Source organism: Staurois parvus, unplaced genomic scaffold (genome assembly GCF_062004578.1).
Source record: "Staurois parvus isolate SC_StPar_1 unplaced genomic scaffold, SC_StPar_1.0 ptg003130l, whole genome shotgun sequence".
NCBI lineage: Eukaryota > Metazoa > Chordata > Amphibia > Anura > Ranidae > Staurois > Staurois parvus.
Genome location: NW_028320926.1, coordinates 42,403 through 58,179, shown reverse-complemented (window position 1 = coordinate 58,179; position 15,777 = coordinate 42,403). Strand labels below are relative to the sequence as shown.

The 15,777-nt window shown below is 48.1% G+C and overlaps 2 protein-coding genes across 2 annotated transcripts in view; both read left to right on the top strand.

The window, feature by feature from the left end:
* The window catches only part of LOC149428566 (cilia- and flagella-associated protein 337-like), a 51,411-nt gene extending 37,353 nt beyond the window's left edge, over positions 1-14,058 (top strand). Inside the window, exons 20-23 of the mRNA XM_089667250.1 lie at positions 4,610-4,713; positions 10,627-10,682; positions 10,767-10,910; positions 12,025-14,058. Of these exons, the coding sequence (XP_089523376.1) occupies positions 4,610-4,713; positions 10,627-10,682; positions 10,767-10,910; positions 12,025-12,132 (412 nt within the window). The 3' untranslated portion in view covers positions 12,133-14,058. The remainder of the gene's footprint in view (positions 1-4,609; positions 4,714-10,626; positions 10,683-10,766; positions 10,911-12,024) is intronic.
* Positions 10,814-15,777, top strand: part of FAM20A (FAM20A golgi associated secretory pathway pseudokinase) — a 40,239-nt gene continuing 35,275 nt past the window's right edge. Inside the window, exon 1 of the mRNA XM_089667253.1 lies at positions 10,814-10,910. The gene's annotated coding sequence lies outside the window, so the exon portion shown is untranslated. The remainder of the gene's footprint in view (positions 10,911-15,777) is intronic.

Here is a 15,777-nt window from a genome sequence, read left to right as displayed (position 1 = left end):
CCCAACAGTCATGACATGCATGCTGCTGATTCTGTGTCATTGAATCACTCATTGAAAGGGGCGTGTTCACAATAATAGCAGTGTGGAGTTCTATTAGTGAGGTCATTCATTCTTTGATAAACAGGTGGCAATGATTGCCCTTATTTAAGGAAGGAAGGCAGCAAATGTTGGACATGCTGGTTACAGTGCATTTCTCTCTGAAATTCTGAGGAAAATGGGTCGTTCCAGACATTGTTCAGAAGAACAGCGTACCTTGATTAAAAAGTTGATTGGAGAGGGGAAAATATAAAGAAGTGCAGAAAATGATCGGCTGCTCAGCTAAAATGATGGCAAATGCTTTAAAATGGCCACCAAAACCTGAAAGACGAGGAGGAAAGCGAAAAACTACCATTGGAATGGATAGAAGAATAGCCAACATGGGGCGGACTCAGCCAACAATCAGCTCCAGGAAGATGAAAGAAGGTGTGACGTTCCCTGTGAGGACTCAGCCAACAATCAGCCCCAGGAAGATGAAAGAAGGTGTGACGTTCCCTGTGAGGACTCAGCCAACAATCAGCTCCAGGAAGATGAAAGAAGGTGTGACGTTCCCTGTGAGGACTCAGCCAACAATCAGCTCCAGGAAGATGAAAGAAGGTGTGACGTTCCCTGTGAGGACTGTTACAATTAGAAGACCCCTATGTGAAGCCAAGCTATCTGCAAGAAGACCCCGCAAAGTCCCACTGTTGGGAAAAAGATGTGTGCTGAAGAGGTTACAGTCTGCCAAAGAGCACATTGACCGGCCTAAAGAGAAATGGGGCAACATTTTGTGGACTGATGGAAGTAAGATTGTTCTTTTTGGGTCTAGTGGGCGGAGACAGTTTGTCAGTCGACCCCCAAACACTGAATTCAAGCCACAGTACACTGTGAAGACCGTGAAGCATGGTGGTGCAAGCATCATGATATGGGGATGTTTCTCATACTACGGTGTTGGGCCTATTTATCGCATACCAGGGATCATGGATCAGTTTGAATCCATCAGAATACTTGAAGAGGTCATGCTGCCTTATGCTGAAGAGGAAATACCCTTGAAATGGGGGTTCCAACAAGACAACGACCCCAAACACACCAGTAAACGGGCAACATCTTGGTTCCAGACCAACAAGATGGACGTTATGGAGTGGCCAGCCCAATCCTCGGATCTTCATCCAATAGAAAACTTGTGGGGTGACATCAAAAATGCCGTTTCTGAGGCCAAACCAAGAAATAGAGAAGAACTGTGGAATGTGGTCCAATCATCCTGGGCTGGAATACCTGATCACAGGGGCCAGAAGTTGGGGGACTCCATGCAACACAGATGTACAGCAGTTCTCAGAAACAGTGCGACTACAACCAAATATTCATGAAGTCATTCAAAGGAAAGCAAAATCTTCAAACATTTCTCAGTTTATATAGTGAATGTTGGAGTTTGGAAAGAAGAATACAAACACGGACATTTTTTTTTTTTTTTTTTTTTGAACCGTCTAATATTCACTTTTCTTCCATTTTTTTTAGAGGAACAACACAAATTTGATGTATTTTTCTTCATGTTGTGATTTGGAATAGAATGTGTCGTGTTCCCAATGCATTTGTGTGGATGGAAATAAAAGGATTAGAAGGATTTTCAGCTTTAGTCACTTTTTTCAGCACACGGCTATTATTTTGAACACAACTGTATGTGTCCCTGTATTGTCTGCTGCCATGTGGTGTATCCCTTTGTTCTATTGTGTGCCTTGGTATGGAGGGGGTGTTTCCGGCAGCCCTTCCCCCTGATGGGACGGCCTGCAGATTTTGTTTCTTGTCCCTGGTTGTATTTCCCCTGCCCTGTGTATATATTTTGTGTTTGTGTTAAAATAAAGCGGTCTACTTCCTGTCTTAAGAAGAGTCTGGTGCGGTCTATTTCCTGTATGGTCAGCGGTGGTGTCCGGGGATAATGTTCGGACAGGGAAGCGGGAGTCTAACGGAAATACCCTAGTGTGGTCTGGGTACAGTTCCGTTACACTGCCTGTGCTGCATTCTTACCAGTTCCATTTTCCCAGCTTTCTCTGAACTACAGAACACCATTCCTCCTCCATATGTGCAGTTTAGTAAGTGAGTGTTGTCACCCTTACATAGGAAGCTTGCTACTGCCAGGATCATCAGCCGAGAATAAATGGGGAAAATAATGACTGTAGTCCACACATCTAGCAAGCTGTAATCTTATGTCTTCGGGGTTTGATGAACTTTTGTGCCGTATGTCTTCCTGGGGAAAAAAAAGATTTATAACCCAGCTGATATGCTGGCGGAAACCAGAGGGAGCTGTGGGATTTTCAGTTCCAGGAGAGGAAGGTTACTAGGGTGGTATAGCATTGCACATTGCTGTCAGGAGGCAGCACAGAGATGACCTCAATATGTGTCTGCTGTGACAGCAAGGTGACACCAGCGTATTCTTTAAATGTAGTGTAGAAAGTGGTGTCACCCTCCTTGGTGTTCTGTTCATAAGATTGGATTCACAGAAGGGGGCTGGACAGGTGAGAATATTCTGATAAAACCTATACATGGGTCTCTTGTATTTTTGACTGAAAATATTTAGACAGATCAGGATAAGCAGATGCCACTGAAAGGGATATTATTAAGGGTGTGCTGCACTCCTAAAGTACCCATGACCATCCCTCTTTAACCATGGTCCCAGGTGTCTGTATTCCAGATCCATACTCACTGTGTGACCAGTATGTATAGAGTCATTGTCCCCCCCCCCCCAGTACACGACGCCCATGGCCGTCCCTCCATTTCCATGGTTCCAGGTGTCTGTATTCCAGATCCATACTCACTGTGTGATCAGTATGTATAGGGTCATTGTCCCCCCCAGTACACGACGCCCATGGCCGTCCCATTTCCATGGTCCCAGGTGTCTGTATTCCAGATCCATACTCACTGTGTGACCAGTATGTATAGGATCATTGTCCCCCCCAGTACACGACGCCCATGGCCGTCCCTCCATTTCCATGGTCCCAGGTGTCTGTATTCCAGATCCATACTCACTGTGTGACCAGTATGTATAGAGTCATTGTCCCCCCCAGTACACGACGCCCATGGCCGTCCCTCCATTTCCATGGTCCCAGGTGTCTGTATTCCAGATCCATACTCACTGTGTGACCAGTATGTATAGGGTCATTGTCCCCCCCCCCCCCCCAGTAAACGACGCCCATGGCCGTCCCTCCATTTCCATGGTCCCAGGTGTCTGTATTCCAGATCCATACTCACTGTGTGACCAGTATGTATAGGGTCATTGCCCCCCCCCCCCCCCAGTACACGACGCCCATGGCCGTCCCTCCATTTTCATGGTCCCAGGTGTCTGTATTCCAGATCCATACTCACTGTGTGACCAGTATGTATAGGGTCATTGTCCCCCCCCCCCCCCCCCCAGTACACGACGCCCATGGCCGTCCCTCCATTTCCATGGTCCCAGGTGTCTGTATTCCAGATCCATACTCACTGTGTGACCAGTATGTATAGGGTCATTGTCCCCCCCCCCCCAGTACACGACGCCCATGGCCGTCCCTCCATTTCCATGGTCCCAGGTGTCTGTATTCCAGATCCATACTCACTGTGTGACCAGTATGTATAGGATCATTGTCCCCCCCAGTACACGACGCCCATGGCCGTCCCATTTCCATGGTCCCAGGTGTCTGTATTCCAGATCCATACTCACTGTGTGACCAGTATGTATAGAGTCATTGTCCCCCCCAGTACACGACGCCCATGGCCGTCCCATTTCCATGGTCCCAGGTGTCTGTATTCCAGATCCATACTCACTGTGTGACCAGTATGTATAGGGTCATTGTCCCCCCCCCCCCCCCCCAGTACACGACGCCCATGACCGTCCCTCCATTTCCATGGTCCCAGGTGTCTGTATTCCAGATCCATACTCACTGTGTGACCAGTATGTATAGGGTCATTGTCCCCCCCCCCCCCCCCCCAGTACACTACGCCCATGGCCGTCCCTCCATTTCCATGGTCCCAGGTGTCTGTATTCCAGATCCATACTCACTGTGTGACCAGTATGTATAGGGTCATTGTCCCCCCCCAGTACACGACGCCCATGGCCGTCCCTCCATTTCCATGGTCCCAGGTGTCTGTATTCCAGATCCATACTCACTGTGTGACCAGTATGCATAGGGTCATTGTCCCCCCAGTACACGGCACCCATGGCCGTCCCTCCATTTCATAGCCCTCCCTGCCCAGTTACACAGATAAATCCAATGGATTGGTGCAGTAAAGAGCCTTGGTGTTTCTTCTTGGAGATGGTTGGCATGCCCTTCAAACGGGGGGGGGGACAGGCTCTGACCGTACTTAATTGGTTTTCTGTCCTGCCTCCCCTTCATGCATTAAGTGATGATTCATTAAACTTCAATTTAACACTCTGATCCCACAGTCAGGTTTCCAGGGTTTTTACTGATGTTCTGCTGTGGGGCCACAGTCATGTGTAGGGCTGGTTGCCCTGCAGGATTATTGTATGTGTGGGGTTGGTGGTCCCCCTGGTACCATTGCATGTGTAGGGTCAGTTTCTTAGCTGATTCTCTGTTCATCATCAATCTGTTTTCTGCTTCTGCAGAGTCAGAAATAACAGAACCCCAGAAGACCCAAATGTCCTGCCAGAGGGGCTTCAGAGCCACAATGAGGAGCAGGGCCCCGTGTCTGGAGGTGCAGTACAGAGAGGTGAGTGTTTAATATCATTGATGGTCACCCCCCAGGTGTGTTGTCCTGGGGAATGGTTGCGCGCGCGCACACACGCACGCACACGCACGCACACGCACGCACACACACACACACACACACACACACCCCCACACACCCCCACACACACACACACCCATCCCGCCCGGGTGCATTGTACCATGGAATGGTCGCCCCGGGTGAGTTGTACCAGGGAACGGTGAACACCACCCCCGTGCGTGCGTTCTACCGGGGAATAGTCACCCCAAGGGTACTCTAATAGAACAGTGTATGGGGATTGCTGGGTGTGATCTAGCGGTGGGTTCTGTTTATTCTGGTCCTGGCATTGCTCTATCCTCACCGCTTCCTCCTCTTCTCTGGAATTATCCAATTCTTCCCATCTACGCTCCATTTACTCATCTCACAACACTTCTCCACAAACCACAATGTCCTGGCTGCCCTCCATCCCCTCCCGCTGGCATCCCTTGTGGTTTGAGAGTCTGTGCCAGCGGCAGGATGTGGTCTACTGTCTGCAATGACTCTGATGAGGTGATGATGGCAAAGATGAGGAACACAAGTGACACAATCCCCTGAGAGCTTTGTCTAGACTGACAGTCATAGAGGAAGAGGCTGGGGAAGCTCTCCTACCCCCATAGGGATTATACATCTATACATACAGAGGTGGAGGGTGAAGGGCACCCTGAGCTTGCGGAGGTCATCCCCATATATGTAAATGGAGACCCTGTGTGTGATCTCTATGGGAAATGTGTATCCAGTTGTTTTCATAGCACACTCCTGTCTTTATCTTGGAGCAACAAGTCGGGTAAAAGAAAAAAAAAAAAAAAACTTTCAAAGTCTACCATGTCTTCATTGGCATGGAACATTCTTTATCGGGGTGAGGAAATGTCCCCCCTATATTTATAGTGGAGCAATGGAAAGCTACAAATACAATTGGATAGATCAGCTTTGAGTAGCCATCCTAGAGAAAAATCACACAGTACAGTATATGGTGGTCGGGATTGAACAGTCATCTCGATTTCGCTTCTTTTTGTATCAAAAACTTGAACCTATTATTGTCATCCTCCTCATCCCCTTCCCCTCCCGCCGTCTCCTGTGCCTTCCCCTCCTGCTCTCCTGTGCACCTATCACTAGTACAGATACATTGGTTGTCATGTGTATGATAGCATCCTGAATTCCCCCCCGCTCAACTGTGCACCTATCACTAGTACAGATACATTGGTTGTCATGTGTATGATAGCATCCTGAATTCCCCCCCGCTCAACTGTGCACCTATCACTAGTACAGATACATTGGTTGTCATGTGTATGATAACATCCTGAATTCCCCCCCGCTCTCCTGTGCACCTATCACTAGTACAGATACATTGGTTGTCATGTGTATGATAACATCCTGAATTCCCCCCGCTCAACTGTGCACCTATCACTAGTACAGATACATTGGTTGTCATGTGTATAACATCCTGAATTCCCCCCGCTCAACTGTGCACCTATCACTAGTACAGATACATTGGTTGTCATGTGTATAACACAAAAGGGAGTGGGTCTAAGAACCCTCAAACTGGTTCGATTAAGAAGTATATACCACAAGGAAATTTGACCCCAGAAAGATCTCAAGGAGTGAGTGAAAAAAGTGAACTGGAAATAAGTATGGATAATAGTCCGAGACTTTCCCTGGGACCGGTATATAGTAGTCAACAACAATCGGAAGGTATAGGGCCGAGAGAATCTGAAAGAGATCTGCAATTACCAAATAAAAAGGAAATGGCGGAGATGTTTAAAAACTTGGAATTATCAATAAAGCAAGAGATGGGGATAATTTGGGAAGAACTGGAACAACTGCTAACTAGGATGGAGGAAACTGAGGAAAAAGTTCAGGGTCATGCTCAAGCTATCCCAAAATTAGAGAGATGGATAATAGACAATAGAAAAGAACAAAAAAGACTTTTTTTATATGATGGAAGAACAAGAAAATAGAGACAGGAGAAATAACTTAAGAGTCCGAGGAGTCCCAGAGATGACCCAGGGGGAGGATTTAAAAGAGTTAATCGGCAAAATTTTGAACTTCATAGTGGATAAAGCGGAGGTGGTGATGTTTAAACTAGATGGAGTGTATAGGATAGGGAAGTTCCAACAAGAAAAAAGATTGGAAAAACCAAGAGATATAATAGTCAAATTCCATAATTATGGAGATAAAGAGGAGATATGGAAAAAGATCAAAGGAAGAACAAGTATTCCATTTGGGGAGAAAAATATCCAAATTTTTGCGGATTTAACAGCAGAGACTTTGAGAAGAAAGAAAACATTGAAACCTTTATTAGAAGAGATGAAAAGACATAATGTGAAATATAGATGGGGACAAGTAGCGAGTTTGGTCGGTTGGAGAGATGGAATTTCGGCAACTTTAAGATTTCCGGAAGATATGGAAGATTTTTGTAATAAATTCGGACTGCTGAGACTAGAGATACCGGTTTGGGAAGTGGAGGAAGGAGATTTATACACCAGTAGGGAAGGAAAGTGGCAGCTAGTTGGAAGAGTAAATAGAGTTATTAGATAAAGGGACCCCGGGGAGGGGGGGGGGGGGAAGGGGTGCGGTCATGAGCGGAGCCGAACCTCCAAGGTAGGGATCAGAGGTGGATTATGATCCAAAGGCAAAGGAGGCCTTGGGGGGGAGCTATGGGGGGGAGGAGATGGGGAGGGCAGAGAGAGGGGGCGGGGAGGAGGGGGGGGGGGTGTGGGGTTAATGTTCTGCAAGATATTCGGGCCTAATAGAAAGAGATGGACTAGAAGAGAGAGAGATAAAATCAAGAAGGATGGAAGAAATACAGTTTATGACATATAATGTGAATGGGTTGAATTGTCCTGGGAAAAGATTTAAGTTGTTTAAAGAGTTACATCACAGGGCAACGTCAGTGGTATTTTTGCAGAAGACACGTTTTGAGATAGAATCAAATGTGAAATTAAAATCTAAATACTATCCAACATGGTTTTACGCTGACTCTCCGATTAAAAGAGCAAAAGGGGTGGCAATAGGATTGGCAAAGAATATGAGATTTGAGTTGGAAGATAGAAGGACTGACCCAGAAGGGAGATTCCTGTTTTTGAAAGGTAAACTACAGGGAATTGAATGCAAACTAGCCAACATATATTGCCCCAATAAGAAACCGGAGATCTTTCTAAAGGGTTTGCTAAAAAAATTGATAGACTTTAAAAAAGGGAGTTTGATAATGGCAGGAGATTTGAATCTCTGTATGGACCCACAAATGGATGCAACCTCCCTTGTGCAGAGAGAAGGGGGTAGGTCCCTGAGAGCTTTGAGGAAGGTGATCCACGAGTACCAGCTGGTGGACACCTGGAGAATAATGCATATGAAGGACAGAGACTATACCTTCTTCTCTAATGCACATGAGATATACTCGAAACTGGATTACATTTTAATAGATCATCAACTCATTGAAATGCTGGTTAAAATAGAAATAGAGACAAGAACTTTTTCGGACCATGCCCCAGTCGTAATGAAAATGGGTTGGGGAAAAAGGTGGACGGGAGGTTTAGGATGGAGGTTAAATGAGGCTCTTCTCTTGGATGAGGATATTGTGCAGAAGATCAGGGAAGAGATTAAGGTATATTTCCAGGAGAACAAAACAGGGGAAGTATCGACAGCTACAGTATGGGAAAGTCATAAGGTATATATAAGAGGAATCCTGATTGCGATGGGAGCAAGGAAGAAAAAAGAAAGAAGAGAGAGGGTTAGTGGACTCTTAAAGGAAATCCTGGAATTGGAGCAGATACATAAGAAAAAAATAACAATAGAAACAAGACAGAAGTTAAGGGATAAAAAAGATGAATTGGAGAGATTGATGGAAGAGGAGAGGAGAAGAGTATATAATAAAGTATTAAGTGAAAGATATAGATGGGGTGATAGACCAGGAAAATACTTAATGAGAGCCCTGAATAAGAAGAACAGGAATTATATAGAAAAGATAAAAAGCCCTAAGGGGGAGATGGTCCACTCAACTAAAGAAATCATTAAAGTATTCACGGAGTATTATAGAAAGTTGTATAACATCGGCCATCAAGGAACACCAAAAGAAATTAGAGAAGGTATTAACGAAAAAAGGAGGATATATTTAAAAAATGCGGGATTGCCAAACCTTAGTGAAACACAACTGAACTCTTTGGATGCAGAAATTTCTCAGGAAGAAATAGAAGCAGCATTAAGAAGTACAGGGGGAGGGAAAAGCGCAGGCCCGGATGGTTATACTGTTAAGTACTATAAAAAATTTAGTGAAGTACTGTTACCAAAGTTAAAGAAATATATGAATGACTTGGGAGGTGGGATGGAGGGGAGGAGGGAATCCCTTCAGGCCCATGTAGTTCTTATCCATAGGGAGGGAAAAGATCCCTCTCAGTGCTCTAGTTACAGACCACCTATCACTAGTACAGATACATTGGTTGTCATGTGTATGATAACATCCTGAATTCCCCCCGCTCTCCTGTGCACCTATCACTAGTACAGATACATTGGTTGTCATGTGTATGATAACATCCTGAATTCCCCCCGCCGTCTCCTGTGCACCTATCACTAGTACAGATACATTGGTTGTCATGTGTATAACATCCTGAATTCCCCCCGCTCTCCTGTGCACCTATCACTAGTACAGATACATTGGTTGTCATGTGTATGATAACATCCTGAATTCCTCCCGCCGTCTCCTGTGCACCTATCACTAGTACAGATACATTGGTTGTCATGTGTATGATAACATCCTGAATTCCCCCCGCTCTCCTGTGCACCTATCACTAGTACAGATACATTGGTTGTCATGTGTATAACATCCTGAATTCCCCCCCGCCGTCTCCTGTGCACCTATCACTAGTACAGATACATTGGTTGGTTGTCATGTGTATGATAACATCCTGAATTCCTCCCGCCGTCTCCTGTGCACCTATCACTAGTACAGATACATTGGTTGTCATGTGTATAACATCCTGAATTCCCCCCGCTCTCCTGTGCACCTATCACTAGTACAGATACATTGGTTGTCATGTGTATAACATCCTGAATTCCTCCCGCCGTCTCCTGTGCACCTATCACTAGTACAGATACATTGGTTGTCATGTGTATATAACATCCTGAATTCCCCCCGCCGTCTCCTGTGCACCTATCACTAGTACAGATACATTGGTTGTCATGTGTATAACATCCTGAATTCCCCCCGCCGTCTCCTGTGCACCTATCACTAGTACAGATACATTGGTTGTCATGTGTATATAACATCCTGAATTCCCCCCGCCGTCTCCTGTGCACCTATCACTAGTACAGATACATTGGTTGTCATGTGTATGATAACATCCTGAATTCCTCCTGCTCTCCTGTGCACCTATCACTAGTACAGATACATTGGTTGTCATGTGTATAACATCCTGAATTCCCCCCGCCGTCTCCTGTGCACCTATCACTAGTACAGATACATTGGTTGTCATGTGTATGATAACATCCTGAATTCCCCCCGCCGTCTCCTGTGCACCTATCACTAGTACAGATACATTGGTTGTCATGTGTATAACATCCTGAATTCCCCCCGCCGTCTCCTGTGCACCTATCACTAGTACAGATACATTGGTTGTCATGTGTATAACATCCTGAATTCCCCCCGCCGTCTCCTGTGCACCTATCACTAGTACAGATACATTGGTTGTCATGTGTATGATAACATCCTGAATTCCTCCCGCCGTCTCCTGTGCACCTATCACTAGTACAGATACATTGGTTGTCATGTGTATGATAACATCCTGAATTCCTCCCGCTCTCCTGTGCACCTATCACTAGTACAGATACATTGGTTGTCATGTGTATGATAACATCCTGAATTCCTCCTGCTCTCCTGTCTTGCAGAGTTTCCTCCACAAGAGTCTGACTTGGAGTTGATGTCTAATGCGGCAGCTGATGAGGTGAGACACTTGACCTTCTATCCATGGCTGACCACATACAATACAACCATACACCTATACGCTGTGCTTCCCTGTATTGTTCAGGAGTCGTCTTTAGATGTGAGATTTGCAGAAAATCCCATGAAAATTTCTGCTGGAAGGAAAGCGAACAAGCGGCTCACCATCGACTTCAACAAGTGTAGCCTGTTCAGTCAGCTGTGTACGCCATTCCAGGCTCTTAATGTGACGGTAAGATGACATAAACTGCTACTAATGACTGTAATGATGCTATAGAACCCGCTTGCAGCACTGGGGTCCATGGTTTGAGTCCCAGCCAGGGCACTCTTTTTACATGGAGTTTGCATGTTCTCCCTCTGGGTACTCCAGTTTCCTCCTACACTCCAAAGGAGTAGGACAGATGGCTCCTCTATAAATTGGATGTGCGTGTATGTGGGATAGGCCCCTTAGATTGTAAGCTCCTTGGGACAGGGACTGAAGTGATATGTTGGGGCTGTAGAAGTATCTGGGGAAAATTAAACCTTGTATATTCTTCTCTATATGATCAGATGATCTATGGAGCGTGTACAGCAATCAGCCATAACATTATGATCACTGACAAACCAATGACATTGATTATCTGGTTACAATGATATCTGCAAGTGGGTGGAATCTATTAGGCAGGAAGTGAACATGTTGTCCCTGAAGTTAATGGGATGAAAGCGGACAAAAGGGGTGTTGCAGTTTTTTGTGTATGGGGCTGTGTAGCTGCAGACTAGTCAGGGTGCCTATGCTAACCCATGCCCACAAGCAAAGGAGCCTACAATGGGCATGTGAAATCAAAACTGAACCATGGAGCCATGGAAGAAGGTGGTGTGGTCTGATGCATTCAAGAACAAGGTGTGAGGAACACAACATAAATTAAAGGTGTTGACGTGGCCTCCAAATTCTTCAGATCTCAATCCAATTGAGCAACTGTGTGATGTGGTGGAAAAACAAGTCTGATCCATGGAGACCCCACCACACAACTTACAGAACCTTTCTGCTACTACAGATACCTTCACAGGTCTAGCGGGGTCCAGGCCGCAATGGGTTATGGCAGGCATTCATGTTATGGTTGATGGTTTATATACACTAAATCACTTCATCTCATAGAGCCCCAGTATGTGTGTGCAGACCTACAATCCCAACTGTAGTCCTATGGTAGACACTGGCACCACGTCACTGAGTGGCTGATGTAGCTGTGGTACATACGTCAGGCTTGGTGCCAAGGATTGAAGTGCACCAGAGATCACAAATGTGGTTGGGATGGGGGGCTTCACCTGTGTTTTATGAGCACGCTCACTGACTTTAACATTCTGTTTAGGAAATGACAGAAGTACCCACAATCTCTCATAGTCTCTCCAGCCTGGGCACAAGTGACTTCTGGTGGCCTCAACAAGGGGAGTCTCCGGGACACCAAGATGCAAGATGAAAAATCATCCCAGAACCTATGGAGCCTGCATGTCACAAACTCGCTTCTGTCCCTCCCCCCTCATTTCTGATTCATCATGTGCCTCATTCTATGGGACTTTCACACCTAGACCGACTGTACACCGCTGTATCTACACCCTGTACAGACCCTAGACCGACTGTACAGCGCTCTATCTACACCCTGTACAGACCCTAGACCGACTGTACACCGCTCTATCTACACCCCGTACGGACCCTAGACCGACTGTACACCGCTCTATCTACACCCCATACGGACCCTAGACCGACTGTACACCCCTCTCCTCTCTACGCCTAGTACGGACCCTAGACTGACTGTACACCCCTCTCCTCTCTACGCCCAGTACGGACCCTAGACCGACTGTACACCCCTCTCCTATGTACGCCCAGTACGGACCCTAGACCGACTGTACACCGCTCTATCTACACCCCATACGGACCCTAGACCGACTGTACACCCCTCTCCTATCTACGCCCAGTACGGACCCTAGACCGACGGTACACCCCTCTCCTATCTACGCCCAGTACGGACCCTAGACCGACGGTACACCCCTCTCCTATCTACGCCCAGTACGGACCCTAGACCGACGGTACACCCCTCTCCTATCTACGCCCAGTACGGACCCTAGACCGACGGTACACCCCTCTCCTATCTACGCCCAGTACGGACCCTAGACCGACGGTACACCCCTCTCCTATCTACGCCCAGTACGGACCCTAGACTGACTGTACACCCCTCTCCTCTCTACGCCCAGTACGGACCCTAGACAGACGGTACACCCCTCTCCTATCTACGCCCAGTACGGACCCTAGACCGACGGTACACCCCTCTCCTATCTACGCCCAGTACGGACCCTAGACCGACGGTACACCCCTCTCCTATCTACGCCCCGTACGGACCCTAGACCGACGGTACACCCCTCTCCTATCTACGCCCCGTACGGACCCTAGACCGACTGTACACCCCTCTCCTATCTACGCCCCGTACGGACCCTAGACCGACGGTACACCCCTCTCCTATCTATGCCCCGTATGGACCCTAGACCGACTGTACACCCCTCTCCTATCTACGCCCAGTACGGACCCTAGACCGACTGTACACCCCTCTCCTATCTACGCCCAGTACGGACCCTAGACCGACTGTACACCCCTCTCCTATCTACGCCCAGTACGGACCCTAGACCGACTGTACACCCCTCTGCTATCTACGCCCCGTACGGACCCTAGACCGACTGTACACCCCTCTCCTATCTACGCCCAGTACGGACCCTAGACCGACTGTACACCCCTCTCCTATCTACGCCCCGTACGGACCCTAGACCGACGGTACACCCCTCTCCTATCTACGCCCAGTACGGACCCTAGACCGACTGTACACCCCTCTCCTATCTACGCCCCGTACGGACCCTAGACCGACTGTACACCCCTCTCCTATCTACGCCCCGTACGGACCCTAGACCGACGGTACACCCCTCTCCTATCTACGCCCCGTACGGACCCTAGACCGACTGTACACCCCTCTCCTATCTACGCCCCGTACGGACCCTAGACCGACTGTACACCCCTCTCCTATCTACGCCCCGTACGGACCCTAGACCGACGGTACACCCCTCTCCTATCTACGCCCCGTACGGACCCTAGACCGACTGTACACCCCTCTCCTATCTACGCCCCGTACGGACCCTAGACCGACTGTACACCCCTCTCCTATCTACGCCCCGTACGGACCCTAGACCGACTGTACACCCCTCTCCTATCTACGCCCCGTACGGACCCTAGACCGACTGTACACCCCTCTCCTATCTACGTCCCGTACGGACCCTAGACCGACTGTACAACACAAGGTGCAGATATAAGGACATCTTGCTGATTTTAAGACCGTAAATAAACTGTGTGTGATATGAGACAATATGTCCTCTATCGTTCAGGTCCCTTCACCTGGCTCAGTATATCCTGAAGGGATTTTGTTTCTTGGTAAATTCCCTCTTGCTGGGATCCACTTTTGATCTCAGATGTAGTCACTGAGCTGCCTCTCCTCCTGGGATACTTGTGGTGGCAATGTGAAGGAAGCCCCAGCTGCTGACATACTCCATATATACTGCAGCATGTTTATTACCCATCAGCTGGACATGAGATGGGATGGAGGTGGACAACACGGCTCTTCCTCAGATAATTGTGTGGTGTGGTGGAGCTGAAGACAACAGACAGATACAGAATCCCTTGACATCAAAGTGCTGGCTTCCTGTGGGTCTTTCTAATATGCAGCCATGATCTCTCTGTAGTGTTGTCACCATAAAGACCATAAATGTAGAAATGGGATGAGAGGAGAGATTGGGACTGCCGGTGTTCAGAATTGTACCCTAAACACTTATTTCTGTTCTGCTGCCACATCTGGAAGGTACTGATGTACTGCTAGCCCAATTTTCTATATTGAGATTTCTTCTGATCGCTCGTTATCTGATTACCAATCAGCAACAGTTCGTAAAACAAAATATAACCTCCAAAACAGCTCATCCTGACACCCCTGGCCCTCCATCAGACCCAGCGCTCCCTAAAGGAGTCAGTAATGCACAAATATGTCTGAAAGTGTCAAGAAGAAATACAAAATGAGCAGATGAAGTATTCCACACCCTGTATTCTACATTGGCCTGATTAGCTCTGTACATCTCTAGAGGAAACTATCAATATCACAGGGCATGTCCGAAGGTGTACACCGATGAACTGCATGCCACAAGGCATTTATAGAGGTTCACTGCTGTGCTACATGGCACTGCACACGTCCTGGGTATGTTGTACAATATTATGGGATGGTATGATGGATACAAATAGTTTGAATAAGAAATACAGTACCGGGATGACATCTTATCAAGATACAAGCTGTTTACAGAGGAAATTAATTTTCTCCTGACATCACTAGACAGTTGAGTCATTTTAATGGTAATGTAGAGGTAGGTGTGTCTGGGGGCTGTGTAGAGGTGGGGTTGTCTGGGTGGCGTGTAGGAGTGTCTGGGTGGCGTGCAGAGGTGGGGGTGTCTGGGTGGCGTGCAGAGTTGGGGGTGTCTGGGTGGCGTGCAGAGGTGGGGGTGTCTGGGTGGCGTGCAGAGTTGGGGGTGTCTGGGTGGCGTGCAGAGTTGGGGGTGTCTGGGTGGCGTGCAGAGGTGGGGGTGTCTGGGTGGCGTGCAGAGGTGGGGGTGTCTGGGTGGTGTGTAGGAGTGTCTGGGGGCTGTGTAGAGGTGGGGGTGTCTGGGTGGTGTGTAGGAGTGTCTGGGGGCTGTGTAGAGGTGGGGTTGTCTGGGTGGCGTGTAGGAGTGTCTGGGTGGCGTGCAGAGGTGGGGGTGTCTGGGTGGCGTGCAGAGTTGGGGGTGTCTGGGTGGCATGCAGAGGTGGGGGTGTCTGGGTGGCGTGCAGAGTTGGGGGTGTCTGGGTGGCGTGCAGAGTTGGGGGTGTCTGGGTGGCGTGCAGAGGTGGGGGTGTCTGGGTGGCGTGCAGAGGTGGGGGTGTCTGGGTGGCGTGCAGAGGTGGGGGTGTCTGGGTGGCGTGCAGAGGTGGGGGTGTCTGGGTGGCGTGCAGTGGTGGGGGTGTCTGGGTGGCGTGTAGTGGTGGGGGTGGCATGTAGAAGTGGGAGTGC